Here is a 15744-nt window from a genome sequence, read left to right on the forward strand (position 1 = left end):
GGCGATTTTCAATGGCGAACACCGCTGTAACACAGTGTTAATCAGTCTAGATTGTATTTCTATCTCCGACATTGCATACTATCTGCTACATGTATAGATTGGTTCTGCTGCTGACTGTAAATGTTCATTTTGTAATTCATTTTTGTTTCAATTTCTTTTATGATGAAATATACAGAAATAATGATATCTTAAGTCCTGATACCTTCGTTCTTGCAGGATTCTGTGTTGAAGTTACGGTTAATATTAGGCATTAAATCGTTTGCATTTATTATATACAGCTTTCATTTAAATACACATCAGATCATATAGTTAAACACAGTTTGTTCGAGTAGTATATTTAAGCATATATATTTGAAATGCATGAGAATTGTTTAAAAAAAAGCTGCGACACTAATTTGCAGCTTACGCTAGAGTGATTGACCATTTAAGTACATGGAACTGGAATAAGATGAAACCATTTGGAATGCTGGTATAGGACAGAAAACATATACCGACGTGATTCCAAATGAAGGTGAAATATTCATTTCTAGTGACCAGCGAGTGGGCATGTATCGAAGTTACAGGGCAAAATATCAAAATTGAATACATCTTTAAAGTTTTCAAGAGAGATCGATCAGAATGAAATCTTCATTCAGATAGTAACTCGGTAATAACTGATGGTTTAGTTATTTCCATTGCATTTTGATAGATCTCTCTTGACATGACAATTAATTAAATGGTCAATCACTCCAGTGTTTACTTCAAAATCATTGTTATAGTAATAACACGTGTATGCCTTCATCTTTGGTTCTGAAATTGAATACAAAATAAATTGTTTAGAACATTTCTGTAAACGATTAATGAATAACAGCTTATTAGAACCGATCACTTGACTTATGCCACTGACAACAATATATTTAAATTTTCTAACCTAACGGATCTTTTATGTAGAACTATGTTACTATCAGTAGCCTCTTAGTATGAAGCTTGATAATGCAAAACAATTTGATATTTAATATTAACCTATATTCAACACTGAATCCAGCAAGAACGCAAGTTCCAGGACTTATTTCAGTGTTGTTATATTTTCTGGTCCTTCGGGATCATTGATTTCAACTCATTTAGATTTGAAGATTGAATACTGCTTAAGCCGGTGCTAGGGGGTGTGGGCAGTGTTGCATTTTCCATTACTGCTCATGAACAGACTCAATCAAACCGAGTCTGCAATTTTCACTGTTTGCATTGTTTTCCGTGCTTCCGAGGGATCTACTTTTCAGATTTTATTAGGATTTCATTGCTAGCAGCAAATGTCTGTATATTATGATAAAAAGAAACAAAAATGATTTTACAAAAGGAAGACTTTCAGTGGCAGAACAACTCTTACATGTACAGTATCAGATTGATGCAATGTAGGATATATATATATATATATAATATATAATATATATATATATATATATATATATATATATATATACAATCTAGACTGATTGCAAAACGATTTATCATTTAATATAAACCGTAAATTCAACACTGAATCCAGCAAGAACGCAAGTACCGATACCATCAGGACTTACGATATCATTATTTCTGTATATTTCATGATAAAAGAAATTGAAACAAAATTGAGTTGAGTTTACAAAACGAAGACTTATAGTAGCAAAACAACGTCGGAGATAGATAGAAGTTCAATCCAGACTGATTACCACCGTGTTACAGCAGTTTCGCCATTGAAAATCGCCCATTATTAAACACAAGTATAAACAATGCATACTGCAAATAATTCCATGACCTCCCAGGTCTCAAAAGCAAAACAAACTGCCAAAATAGACATTTTTACAAAAAATTTCCCTCTGTCGTAAACGATATCCTATATTTTGACTCCTCGGCGGAATGGGCATCATTTAAAAATGCCCTCTGCGGTAAAGTTTATCATACGTGACTGTACCCGGGTCCCTTTGGAGGGTAATAACGTCGGTGTAGACGTACGGACAGACTTGAAACTTGCAGGATTATCCCCAGATGATTGATCGTTTGACGTGTGAGGTAAACCCGATCAATTATTTTGTAAACACTTCGAATTGGGCCATTGAATATGATTTTCGCATCAATTTTAATAAACGTCCAATTTAAACAGTGAATACTTCTTTATTTCGCAAAGTTGGCGACCAGGATTAATCATATAATATGTTTAGGCATTTACACGTATGCCTGCACCAGAATATCTTCATGGAAAGTCGAAATGAAAAAACACAGCTAAAAAAACTAACACCACTATTCACCGTTATTGATTTCCTACCTCTGTGGCAGCCGCATCCCTCGGCGTGGTGGACATCAGGTAATAGGGTGTGTGGGGTATAAGATGGATTTTTCCAGCACCGGTAAAAATACCGAAATCCCCGTCTGGTATGCAAGAAATATATTTCTTGTAAACCAGACGGGGATTTCCGGTATCTTTACCGGTGCTGGAAAAGTCCATCTTACACCCCGGGGTGTAAAATGACTCTCGTGCTGTAAATGACGTATAAGAACTACATATATGTAAAAGATCTGTGTAGTTATTTATATTCTATTTAAAAAACGGAATGAAAATTCAATACCTTGACAGTTCCTATTGGTTCCTGATAGTATATTTCTCGATTCAAATCACGTTATTTTATCATAAATTCATAACGTTACGCTGCAACTGGTAAAACAAAACCGGAACTAAACATTGTTGTTTGTTTTGAAACGTCATGACGTCTTTCCTGTTTACGGACGTTGGTTTCCCGCGCTTTGTTTAAATACACTGCCATAAGAAATAGTTCTAAAAAAGAAAGCTGTTCAATTGATTTCATTTTTATTATTATTTCTTGAAACCGGTATGCAAGAAAAAGATTCTACCACTGGTTATAGGTGCAGATGGAAATATCCGGCTCTCGGGTAACTGTTTAGGCGGTAACTCGGCAGAGAGCCTCGTTACCGCCTAAACAGTTACCCTCGAGGCCGGATATTCCTATCTGCACCTACAACCAGTGAAAGAATCTTATACTATCTATCTATCTATGGTGTTCCACAATACTGATTAACAGGATGTTGCAATTATTTTTAAAGTCTGGATTGTTCTTGTTTTTCCAGAATCTTCTTTTTATTCTTAGTGATACATGGACGTTCTGGAACCTTCCATGATATTTTAAATAGGAAGCTATCTGAGGACAGGACAGAACCTACAGTAAGATCTTATTGAAAAACTTTCCTGCATGGTTTAATAACAAAATATCACCAGTTTGGACATTTAACATTTGAAGGATTTACATTAATTTTACATTGTGGATTTAAAAGTATATCTTTGAAGAGAGTATCTATTTTCTTTGAATATACTAAATTCAGTTTGGACTGCGTGAAATATTTTTGAATTTATACTGATTGGATTTAAATTTGACCAGGACAGAATTTGGACTAGTCATGCATTGTTAATTTTCATAATAAACTTTGTTATTGTTAATACTGTAGTTGCTGGTTTGTTTTTCTGTTACCTTAAGTAACGTAGCAATTGTAACCATTAGACGTGAGTAGATAGTAACTTGCATGTAAAACTTTAACCAGACGTTTTTAAGTTCAAAATGGGACATAATTTTGCAAAATACATGTCAGAGTTATAGGACGGACTTGATGCTATGACATAGTTTTATAAATCAGAAGAAATGTGAGCAGTTACAATTCAATATTTGCATTAGTTTTGGAGATAGTAACTTGCATGAAAAACTTTAACCAAGATTTTCTAAGTCAAAAAAGGGGCATAATTTGCCTAGAATACATGTCACAGTTATTGGACATGGTCCTGTGAGGTTAGTAATTGACCTAGAAAAAGAAACATTAAGTTTCAAAGCCATAAGGCCTGAAATGACAGCTATACGTACTTGCATGCAAAACCTTGACCCTTACCCTGCTAAATTTCTATAACGAACTTGTTCATCTTTCAATTTGGACAGTACCATTAACTGTTAAAAGGGGTGCGTACCAAAAAGATACGGACTGAATGGCGAACAGTGCAGGCTGATCATGATCTGCACTGGTCGCAAAGGCAGAATCAATCGTGTCCAGCACGATAAGGGTTAACCAAGGTGTAACGCCGACACCGTTATCAAATTGATCTTAATGGTGTTCAATTTAGGTCATTTCATTATGTGCCGTTGGCAGGCAACATCTTATGCAGCGCATTTCGTTGTGTTGTCCTGGACCGCGCGCCAACTTACCATAAAGAATTTTAGAAAGTTTTGTGTGTTGTTTTGGCTCGAGTGCTAACTAAACGAAACAAACAACGCCAAATAGCGGATAATTAAAATTACGAGTGACATTTCAAAAGTGATGCAACTGGGGTAATAAAAAGCGCGCGTTTGATAGATTTTAATTTATTGATGCGTCATACCCTTAAAGTAATCACCCTTGCTACGAACACAAAGTTTCAAACGTTTAAATTTCTAAAAGCATTTTCATACTCATTTTCAGGTATTCCCAACAAACACCGATAAAACAGCTGATCCCAGGTTCTGTCAGGACCTGTAATGTCTACCAGCTAAATGTTTTTTTCAGTCTAGGGAACAAGAAATAGTCACACGGGGCTAGGTCTGTGGAATATGGTGCATGTGGAAGAACTCGAGCCCTTTTCTTATTCAAAAACGAGGTCACAACAGCAGACTTATGCGCAGGGGCGTTGTCGTGCATCAGGGATAGGTGCTTAAACCCGGTTGCGTTTGTCAAAGTATTAGCGATAATACAGCATGTATACCAGTAAATTTGGTATTTATGTGTCAACATGAACTTTCTGCTGATAGCGCGCGACTGCACGAAATATACGAGAGACATTTCAAAAATAATGCAACTGATTATCGTGCCGCCTTGCTTTGCACGGGATTCACATAAAAAGTGTACCGGCATAACGAGAAATCCATCCTCTACACATAGATATCTATATTTCGTGCAGTCGTGCGCTATCAGCAGAAACTTCATGTTGACGCCAAGATGATTTTTTTTTTGCGTTGGCGTGCACGCCAATAACAAAAATTTCGTTTTGGCCCGTTGGTGCGTGCAAAGACAAAATAGATTGTATTGTTTTCTGGCGATGCCGTGTGCCAGGACAAAACTATATGTGCAACATAGCCGTACCCACGCCCAATGCAAATTAACGAAAATTTTTATTTCGTCTTTGCCCGCAGGCCAAACGTTAAAGCGAAATCTTTGTTGACGGCCCGCACGCTAACACGAAATGTTTTTTCCTGTTTCTGTTAGTTCTATGTTTTGGTATGTCGCGTTTCACTTTGTTGCATTGGTGCGTGGATAAAACGACACACAAAACTTTTTCTTTTTTTTTTTGGCATACTAGGATGACACAACAAAATGTGCTACAATGTAACTTACAAAAAGAGCTCGCCCGTCAACGCGACATAACGACATGCCTTAATCAGTCGCCATACATTACAGCCGATCTAGATTACGTTGACGGCTACTACCTATCAGTTTTGTAACGAGGGTCAGTTGCTGGACTCCGCGTTAGAACTAACTTTTTCTCCACAAGCAACTGACAACTTCCCAACATGAATCAAAGATGTTCATGCGCATGCGCACTGTATTCAGTCAAATCTTTCTTCGCCGGGGATCAAAAACTCTTCCAAAGCAATTTGTCTCAATATTAATCTTATACTTACAAAGTCACATGCCGAACTTCCATTAGGGCAGACCTTGACGCTGCACACTATATCCACCTTTTCGCTTCCAGCAAATCGGAATGCATACAAATCCGATATTACCTCTGACTGCGTATTCCCAATCCGGAAGTCTGAGACAAGACTGGGGTCCAGTGTGCAACTAAATGAAATAAAACGATAATGAATGGCATCAAACAGTTCTCCTGTTTCACCACTCACACATAAGACAAAATCACCCTTTATTTCATTGTCTTTTACCCGAATGATAAATATCCGATTAAGTAAGGCCTCATTAATGGAAATATTAAAACCTGCAGAATGAATGTATCACCACTCGAACTATCCCTACTCTTCTATAATTTCAAACGGTAAAGTTCAGTTGCATGTCCAAAAATGTGCATGGTATTTTTTCGTAACTAGACAAGAAATCAGTATTATTATAGTTGAAATTTAGGAGTAAATTATAAACTACAACTAATTTCACTTTATTTCTTATTAAAGTTTTTTTCCTGCCTGACTAGTGACGAAAGTACGGTGTTCCGTTTGGACCATCAAGATTTCTATTCCTAAACCCCATATCTTGAAAGTCGAAAACACGGTGGTAAAAGTATTAATCACGAAACCACGATGATAAAAAAGTGATATCATTTCGCATTTTCAGCATCGCGGTTTCTTGTTTTCATTATCGTGGTTTCGACTTCCATTATCGTAGTTTCGACTTTCATTATCGTAGTTTCGACTTTCATTATCGTGCTTTTTACTTTCAACTTTCGATGGTGAAAGTCAAAACCACGATGGTGAAAGTCGAAACCACGATGTTGAAAGTCAAAACTGCGATGACAAAAGTCGAAAGTCAGAAGCCTCAGTTTTGAAAACATGAAACCGCCATGGTGAAAACGCGAAATTATATCGCGTTTTCATTATCATGGTTTCGCGATTTCGACTTCCGCCATCGTAGTTCCGAGTTTCACCATCGTGATTTCAACGTTCACCATCGTATTTTCGAATTTCATCAAAGTAGTTTCGTGATTTCGACTTTCGAGATATGGGGTTCAGAAATAGAAAAATCGATGTTCCAGAGGAAAAACCGTACGAAATGGTGCTTACTAAAACTCTACTTTTTGAACATTTCAAATAATCCAGCTTAAAAGCATTCGTTAAATTCTTATCCGAATCATCCTGTTGTATTTCGGAGAACAATGGTTTCGGTATGCATATATTAACGTCTTCAGGTTGGTTGCATGTATTTTTGCAATGATTTGATAAAAACTATGGCAATACACCTGCAACATCTATGAATCTTACCCAAGCTCGATAATATCTAAAGACTTTTTCGAACCAGCGGCGTCTATTTCACCGGAATAGGCTGTACAATTAAGTGGCTGGATAAGATACGGTTCTGAAAGTAAAACAAATCTCTGCTACAAGCTAATAAACTCAGTTTCCACGTGGTGACCAGATCTTTAATGGTTTATTTTTCATCTGGTGCTTATTTCGCTTTTTAACCTAATAAAGGGCTGGCCGAATAAACTTGTTGATATCACAAGAGTGGAGGTCTTTTCGGTCACTGTTTATAAAATGTATTCCAACATAGGCAGTGGGTTGGGCAAACGTGTACAGATCCATGCTGGTCGCAAATGCACTATGTTGGTTTTCTCATGGCGCGGCTCATGTATGAAGTTTCATTCAGTTATGATGAGTCACAACCGAGACACGAGCTTGCTGAGAATCCTCATTTCTACAAATTCTATCAACTTTCGTTTTCAATAACAACGCCATGGTGTATGTATTGAATAACAAAAGCATCTGTCAGAGCCATTTTCTACGATATCAAGATATGGTTCAAATTTACATAATATCTAGTTTTGACAAACTGCTTATATCAAAGTACCAGTTCTGCTAAACTGGGCTCTGAGATGACACTGTAACATACTCCATATTTTCACAAACAATTATTTACGAGTGATGATACATATTTAGGGGAGTTGCATTGTAAAACATGGCACATCAGTGTATTTCTAAGTTTCAGCCACCATAATTACACTTTTTCGTTGCATGATAAAGTACAGCTGAAACACGGTATCTCGAATTCTAAGGGATCAAGCATTTTACTTCGAGATAGCCGAAATTCGGCTTGAATGATATTCTGTGCACGTGTTTTCGGAACGGGATTTCACAATGTGTTCGAGGTAGCCGGGGTTTTCAGATAAGCGAATTCGAGATGTCGAGTTTTAAATGTAATTGTAAAATATAATTACCCGGTACAAACTACCAATAGATTGTGAAACCTAATTACCCGGTACAAACAACTACCAATAGATTATGGAACGTAATTACCCGGTACAAACACGGTACAAACAACTTCCAATTGATTGTGAAACCTAATTACCCGGTACAACTTCCAACAAATTGTAAAATCTAATTACCCGGTACAACTTCCAATAGATTGTGAAATCTAATTACCCGGTACAACTTCCAATAGATTGTAAAACCTAATTACCCGGTACAAACAACTTCCAATAATTTGTAAAACCTAATTACCCGGTACAAATAACTTCCAATAGATTGTAAAACCTAATTACCCGGTACAAACACGGTACAAACAACTTCCAATAGATTGTAAAATCTAATTACCCGGTACAACTTCCAATAGATTGTGTAAATCTAATTATCCGGTACAACTTCCAATAGATTGTAAAACCTAATTACCCGGTACAAACAACTTCCAATTGATTGTGAAACCTAATTACCTGGTACAAACAACTTCCAATTGATTGTGAAACCTAATTACCCGGTACAAACAACTTCCAATAGATTGTGAAACCCAATTACCCGGTACAAACAACTTCCAATAGATTGTGAAACCCAATTACCCGGTACAAACAACTTCCAATAGATTGTGAAACCCAATTACCCGGTACAAACAACTTCCAATAGATTGTGAAACCCAATAACCCGGTACAAACAACTTCCAATAGATTGTGAAACCTAATTACCTGGTACAAACAACTTCCAATGGATCAGCTCGTTGATTAGTACTGTCTGATTCTGCACAGTTTCATTAACGGCATAGGCTCTAACTCCTTCTATGCCCGAATTGATGATAACCCCGGGTTGTGCATACGGTTCATGGGATGTTCTCACTCTGAAATACATTTTATTATAACAGGAATAAGGTTTTCTTATACAGGGTGGTATAAGACAAATATTGTTGTCAGAGGTTGAATTTATCAGGAGTATTGACAATGATTATATATATGACCAGCAACCAAACCCCTAAAAGAAAAGTCGATCAATGATGGCCCAAGAGTGCTCACCTGAACGGTTCTAATTGAATAGTTTTGATAGAGGGCCACAAAGAAAATATCAACTAAGTATGGGTTGGTAGTGTGTTTGTGTGACGGGGGAGGATTGGGGGTGGGGTAATGATAAAAGATACTAAGGTACAATAATTATCCAGAAATAGTAGCGAGAGGAGGAAGGCGGTAACGTGGATGGTCGGAGTAATGTGGACGGGCGGATGGAGGACGATGTGATACTAAAGGACATTACCAAGCCTAAGAGTAAAAAAAATGTCGGGACGAGTAAGGGGTCGGGAAATGTGGGCGGAGTCTAAAAGGAATTTGGTAGAAAGTCTTCTAAGGAAGATCAAGACGGCGAGAGTTCCAAATTTTCCTGTACAGCCATGTAGGGAAAACCATCCCCGTCCCTAGCGGCCATTTTTTTGAACGAAACAGAATGTTTTACAGGAATTTGCCAGAGCGTCACGTAAGAATCATTTTCTGATGTAAAGAATTTTTTCTTTAATTTTGTTAGCCATGTCATCCAGAAATTTGCATACGTGGCTTTTATCCGAAGGTATCCGAAGGTATCTGAAAAGGGACCACCAAAGGAAAATTTCTGTGAAGTTTGGCTTGAATGACTTGGTGGTTTAAGAGACTGAAAAATTGTGGACGCACGACGGACATCCAAAGATCCTTTAATCTCAGCATCAGCATTTCCTGCGCAGGTGAGCTTAAAAATGAAAACAACATGAAATTATATTAGAAAAAAAAACACACACACAACAAAACACTATCTGGTTTTCTTCTGTTGTTTTTCAAGTGTATTTTTATGTCAGTATCCAACTGTCTTTTACTTTTAATAAAATGGTTACGGTCAGTTTCGAAAAATATTAAAGACGTATCATCGAAATATGTAAGAGTGCATGATTTTTGTGGGTATCTTTACTTTATTTAAATCTAGATATGTGCCGTGCCATAGGAAAACCAACATAGTGGCTTTGCGACCAGCATGGATCCAGACCAGCCTGCGCATCCGCGCAGTCTGGTCAGGATCCATGCTGTTCGCTAACGGTTTCTCTAATTGCAGTCGGCTTTAAAAGCGAACAGCATGGATCCTGACCAGATTGCGCGGATGCGCAGGCTGGTCTGGATATATGCTGGTCGCAAACCCACTATGTTGGTTTTCTCATGGCACGGCTCATATGTGAGTTTGTAAGCTACGAAGATCATTAACAGGGCTACATATACAAACAAGAGCTATGGGAAGAAAAGTGCGATCAACTTTTCGAAAAATGATTGCCAATATAGAAGTGAAATGACAGAAAACAGTGAATACGACAGGAAACGACATGTGGCCATAGGACACAGACGCCCCGAACTCCTGTGCATGGTTTCATGGCTCTAGCTGAAATATTTTTAAGATATATGCAACACAAACTTTTAACTGAACCCTTGATGCGTACTTTTCACTTTGTCAGTGACCATAACTCTAGTCTGGCCGAGGGAAATCCCAGACAGAAAAACACGTACACAACTTCAGATGCTGTACAACAGTCTCCAACTATATCAAATACTTGAGCCGCGCCATGAGAAAACCAACATAGCATCCGCGCAGTCTGGCCAGGATCCATGCTGTTCGCTTGCAAAGCCTATTGCAATTAGAGAACTTGTTAGCGAACAACATGGATCCACAATGTTGTTTTCTCATGGTGCGGCTCACTTTTTAACATACATGCGACACACACTTGTCTGCCCTTTATGCATATTTTGGACATAATCAAGGGTCATAACTCTAGTCTGACTTACAGAAATCCCGAGGCACAAAATGTGTACAGATTATGTTAAGCTGTATATGTAGGTGCTTGTGAGGGGGCAACATGACTGTTTGTTTGTTTGTTTTGGGTTTAACGCCGTTTTTCAACAGTATTTCAGTTATGTAACGGCGGGCAGTTAACCTAACCAGTGTTCCTGGATTATGTACCAGTACAAACCTGTTCTCCACAAGTAACTGCCAACTTCCCCACATGAATCAGAGGTGGAGGACGAATAATTTCAGACGCAATTTCTTTTATCAAATCGTCACGGAAAACATACGCCTCGCCCAAGGCTCGAACTCACGACCCCGAGATCCGTAGATCTGCGCTCTCCATATTGAGCTAAGCGGGGACAACATGGCTATAATACAGTATGGAAATGTTTTAAGGAAACATTACGGAGAAACACGTGCAACTGGGAAAGAAAGCAACATGAAAAGATAGTACACATTTAAACAAGAGCCATGCTGGACATACCAACGGTAAGTTACGGTTGCTGCTCTTTGCGGTGTTCAAAATACCAAACACACTATTTCAGGCAAGAACCCAGTTAGTGTATAGCACCTGCACTGTTAGTTCTGGATACTGAAATGAGGTCTTGCTTTCTGTTTCAATTACTTGTATCCTTTTTATATGATACGTATTTTTTATTGTATATATAATATGCAGTGCTTTACATTTTCTGCTTAAGCGTTGCTGATAACTATTTTTACGTACATTTTTTTGTCTAAATGAAAACTGAATGTCAGATATAATATCATTTGATTCATGTTCAAGGGAAATATAAAAGCTGAGCGGTATTTCGGTTCTTTTTTTCAGTTTGAAACTATTTACAGATTTTTTTTTGCGTGTAAAGTGCCATTTAAGTAATGCCTCATAGAGTATTATGTCTTTTTTTATCACGCATAAACATTTCAGTAGTTATGTTTATTCATGATTTCACGCTACGCTAGTCACAAGATATCTATTTAAGGTAATTCTGCATGTTCGGATCAAATTTTTTTCTACAATGTAGAATTTGAGTAAACACCGGTTTTTCAAAACTACAGAAGATTTGTTTGTTTGTTTTGGGTTTAACGCCGTTTTTCAACAGTATTTCAGTCATATAACGGCGGGCAGTTAACCTAACCAGTCTTCCTGGATTCTGTACCAGTACAAACCTGTTCTCCGCAAGTAACTGCCAACTTTCCCACATGAATCACAGGTGGAGGACTAATGATTTCAGACACAATGTCGTTTATCAAATAGTCACGGAGAACATACACCCCGCCCGAGGATCGAACTCACGACCCCGCGATCCATAGACCAACGCTCTTACCTACTGAGCTAAGCAGGCGGGTTAAACTACAGAAGATACTTTGAAAATGCACCAATAAAAAAAGACAGGATCTTGTGCTTGATTTTTTTTGCTAGAATGATCTGAAAAATTTGGACCTCATGCAAGTTTTCATAATGGGAGTCTATGGGAAAATCACAATTTTGATAACGTTTTCGCGAATAGATTTTTTTTTTACAATGTAGATTTTCATGAAACTTTTCACTGTCGTAAATAAGCATATAGGTGTATCATATGGTGGAATAAAATCCGCGCATATCAAGATATTATATTGTAACTTTAGAAAGATAGTAACGCTGTTGTTGTAATTATTTATTCACCGGTTGCCTTTAATTGATAAAATGATTTTCATTTCAGTACGCAATTTGAGCCCATATCAAACGTGCAGAACTACCTTAAGGTATTGGACCTGTTATGACATCGGCAATGCCCGTGTGATTAAGTATTATCATATGGCCGTTTGGCTTTCTTCGACGTAAATACGGATATGATTTTTTGTAAAATCTGGAGAATGCCCAAAATCGCATATTAAGAATACACTAACTTAATTGTGATGTTTATTTCACATAACCATAGAAAATGTTACTTTATTTAATAACATCTCCCGACAAAAAAGACATTTTGGAGTTGATTTGATCGCAGAATGCTCTCTATATACTCAATGTTAACGCGCATGCGCCTGTCTCATGACGCACAACTTTAAAATAGTTCACAGACCGCCATATTAAAACTCCGCAAAACAGGAGGCAGCTTTGTCAAATCTGTATAAATATAATTATTTCAAAATAATCAACGGATAATAGGAATAGAATTAATTTATGAATAACTCACTTATTTTTTATCCACGTGCTGTCAGTGACAACGACGAGAATGCCGTCATGGGGTATCGATTTACACGTGACGTTGTAGAATTTTACGTCGTTCATAATAAGCGTAGGTATTACTGTGCTGTATGGGCTAAGTACCAACGATATCACTTTGTCCTGAAAACAGTATAATATAAGATAAAATCAGTCTGCACAAAAGGCAAACAAGTAAAAATTAAACAGGTAAGTTAGATGTATGTAGTAACCAGAAAGCTAACCGTATAACGTGCTTTTTCAGTGAATTTCTATAAGAAATAATTCATAGCAAAACCGTGTTATAACTTTATTTATACACTCGGGCGGTTTTACGTCGGGCGTAATAATTTCACGAGGGCGTACGTCCGCTCAGTCACAGTTGGTCATTACATGCATCAGTATATTTATGATATAATTTTGTGCCTAATGTGAAAAATGTTACAAATGTGTGTTTTTAGGTAAAACTAACAGAAGTAACATCTCCGTATTGGCCCTCTCGCCAGAGCCAATCAAAATGCTTGAATCCCGTATTGGCTCTGTTTTTTAGTATTGGCCCTGATTTTCTCATATTGGCTCAGTTGAGTTTTGTATTAGCTCAATCTGTTTCATATGACTTGCATAATCACGTAATATCGTGTCCAATATTTCATTGTTGAATAATAAATATGAGTTCATCCATTTGGAACAAAAGATTTCCGGAATTTGCCATGTCACTGCAAAATCGGCGTTTTTCCCGCCAACAACTGTTAAATTACAATATGAAAGTCAAAATTTAGTAATTTTGGTCTTCATAAACTTACAAGAAAAAAATACTGACCATGGAAGCAGTACTATTTGGACTTACCGCTGAACAACCACTGATAATAACAGACGCATTTCCGGCAGCAAATTCAGTATCACACGGTCCGTCTTCATTAGAGGCTTGAGCCCATATCAGACTTGAAGGGTCCGGATTGACTGCCGTGACTGTACCGGCCATATCACACTCTATTTAAAGAAGAGAAGTGCTTATAGAAACATACTTGAGCCGCGCCATGTGAAAACCAACATAGTGGCTTTGCGACCAGCATGGATCCAGACCAGCCTGCGCATCCATGCTGTTCGCTTTCAAAGCCTATAGCAATTAGAGAAACCGTTAGCGAACAGCATGGATCCAGACCAGACTGCGCAAATGCGACAGGCTGGTCTGGATCCATGCTGGTCGCAAAGCCACTATGTTGGTTTTATCATGGCGCGGTTAGCCAGTTAGCTCGATAATATTGTAAACTTTCCAGGAAATGTGTGCATTTTTCTGACTGAAACCTGTCAGCTATAATTTATATATTCTAGATATTTTATTTATTTTTCTAAAAATGCTTTAGCCGAAAATTTCGCACTAATGCTCGAAACTGTCACGAGATGCCCGGTAGCTACCACGATAATATTTTAAACTTTCCAGCAAAGTTATGCATTTTTTTAAAAATATTGAAGCAATATTTTTTTTCTAGATACATCTTTCATTTCCAAGAAACTTTAGGCTACTGATATAAACTTTCCTGAAAACGTTTGAAAGATAATTTTTAAAGGTATCGAGATAGCTATCCAGCAAATAAATGGCAGCTGTGTGTACTTGCGCAAAAAAAGTATCGAGATAAATATGTTAATTATCGCAATAATATGTCCAAGAAATGTTCGACTATTGAGATAATCTTTTCAGAAATGTTTATTTTTTCAAGAACATATTTTAAGGTTTGCATTCTTGAAATCGACAACTTTAATGATTGCTTTTCATACCTATCTTTATATATCATCTTTTTTACTTTATATTTATTTAAATTTGAAACTAGAATTGTGTCTGTTGGACAAGAATGTCCCCACATAATACGCAAACCTCTAAATAGCAATGGTTTAGTACAGACCATCTTCACATGAAGGATGTTCGACTAAAAGTTTGAAGGAAATTGTATTCAGACAAAGTTGTGCATCTGAGCAACTTTGAATCCATTCTTTCAAAACGTTTAGGAGTTGAACACACCAAATTTCTTCATTATAGAACATTTTGAGAAATTAAGAAAGGGCCATAATTCTAGACAAAATAGACACAGAAAAAAAGTTCATTATATATGGTCATCTTCACATCAAGATATCTGCAACTTTCAGGCATATCCTTTCAAGCAAACTGTATTCAGATAAGTTGTGCAGCCGTACAACTTTGAACCCATTCCTTCAAAAAGTGTACTATGAGTTGTACACACCAAATGTCTTCACTATAGCCTATTTTATGACATTAAGAAAAGACCATAATTCTAGATAAAATAGCCACAGAAAATGTCCATTATTTATGGTCATCTTCACTTGAATGTTCTTCATCTGTGAAACTTTCAAGCATATCATTTCAACAGTGTTTGAGGAGTTGGAAACACAATAATTTTCTCTATATTCTATATAGTAAAACTATCAAATTTCAGTTCTTTCGTGTTGTTGAAAGCTATTACGGTTATATGATCATATTTTAGATTCAACATGAATAAGAGAAAGTGGAGGGGGATTTCGGAAGAACCACAGACCTTCCACCCTATTTCATTCGCAACGAATTAGATTCATGTTGGAAAACGCTTGTTTTTGGCAAGGTTGGGAAACGCTTGTTCCGGCATGGTTGGGAAACGCTTGTTATTTCGTGACAGATACTTCGGAACTTACAACCCGCCAACGCATGCAACGGTGTTTACCTCTTTGAGGGTCATTTGAGCCGCGCCATGTGAAAACCAACAGAGTACATTTGCGACCAGCATGGATCCAGACCAGCCTGCGCATCCGCACAGTCTA

General features: G+C 37.3%; 1 protein-coding gene across 1 annotated transcript in view; it reads right to left on the reverse strand.

Annotated features, from left to right (window-relative positions):
• LOC123560560 (uncharacterized) overlaps positions 1-15744 on the reverse strand; it is a 43454-nt gene that overhangs the window by 17347 nt on the left and 10363 nt on the right. Inside the window, exons 5-9 of the mRNA XM_045352732.2 lie at positions 13784-13926; positions 12929-13080; positions 8660-8808; positions 6969-7062; positions 5664-5823 (exon numbers count right to left, since the gene is read on the reverse strand). Of these exons, the coding sequence (XP_045208667.1) occupies positions 5664-5823; positions 6969-7062; positions 8660-8808; positions 12929-13080; positions 13784-13926 (698 nt within the window). The remainder of the gene's footprint in view (positions 1-5663; positions 5824-6968; positions 7063-8659; positions 8809-12928; positions 13081-13783; positions 13927-15744) is intronic.

The sequence above is a fragment of the Mercenaria mercenaria genome, chromosome 10 (genome assembly GCF_021730395.1).
Source record: "Mercenaria mercenaria strain notata chromosome 10, MADL_Memer_1, whole genome shotgun sequence".
NCBI lineage: Eukaryota > Metazoa > Mollusca > Bivalvia > Venerida > Veneridae > Mercenaria > Mercenaria mercenaria.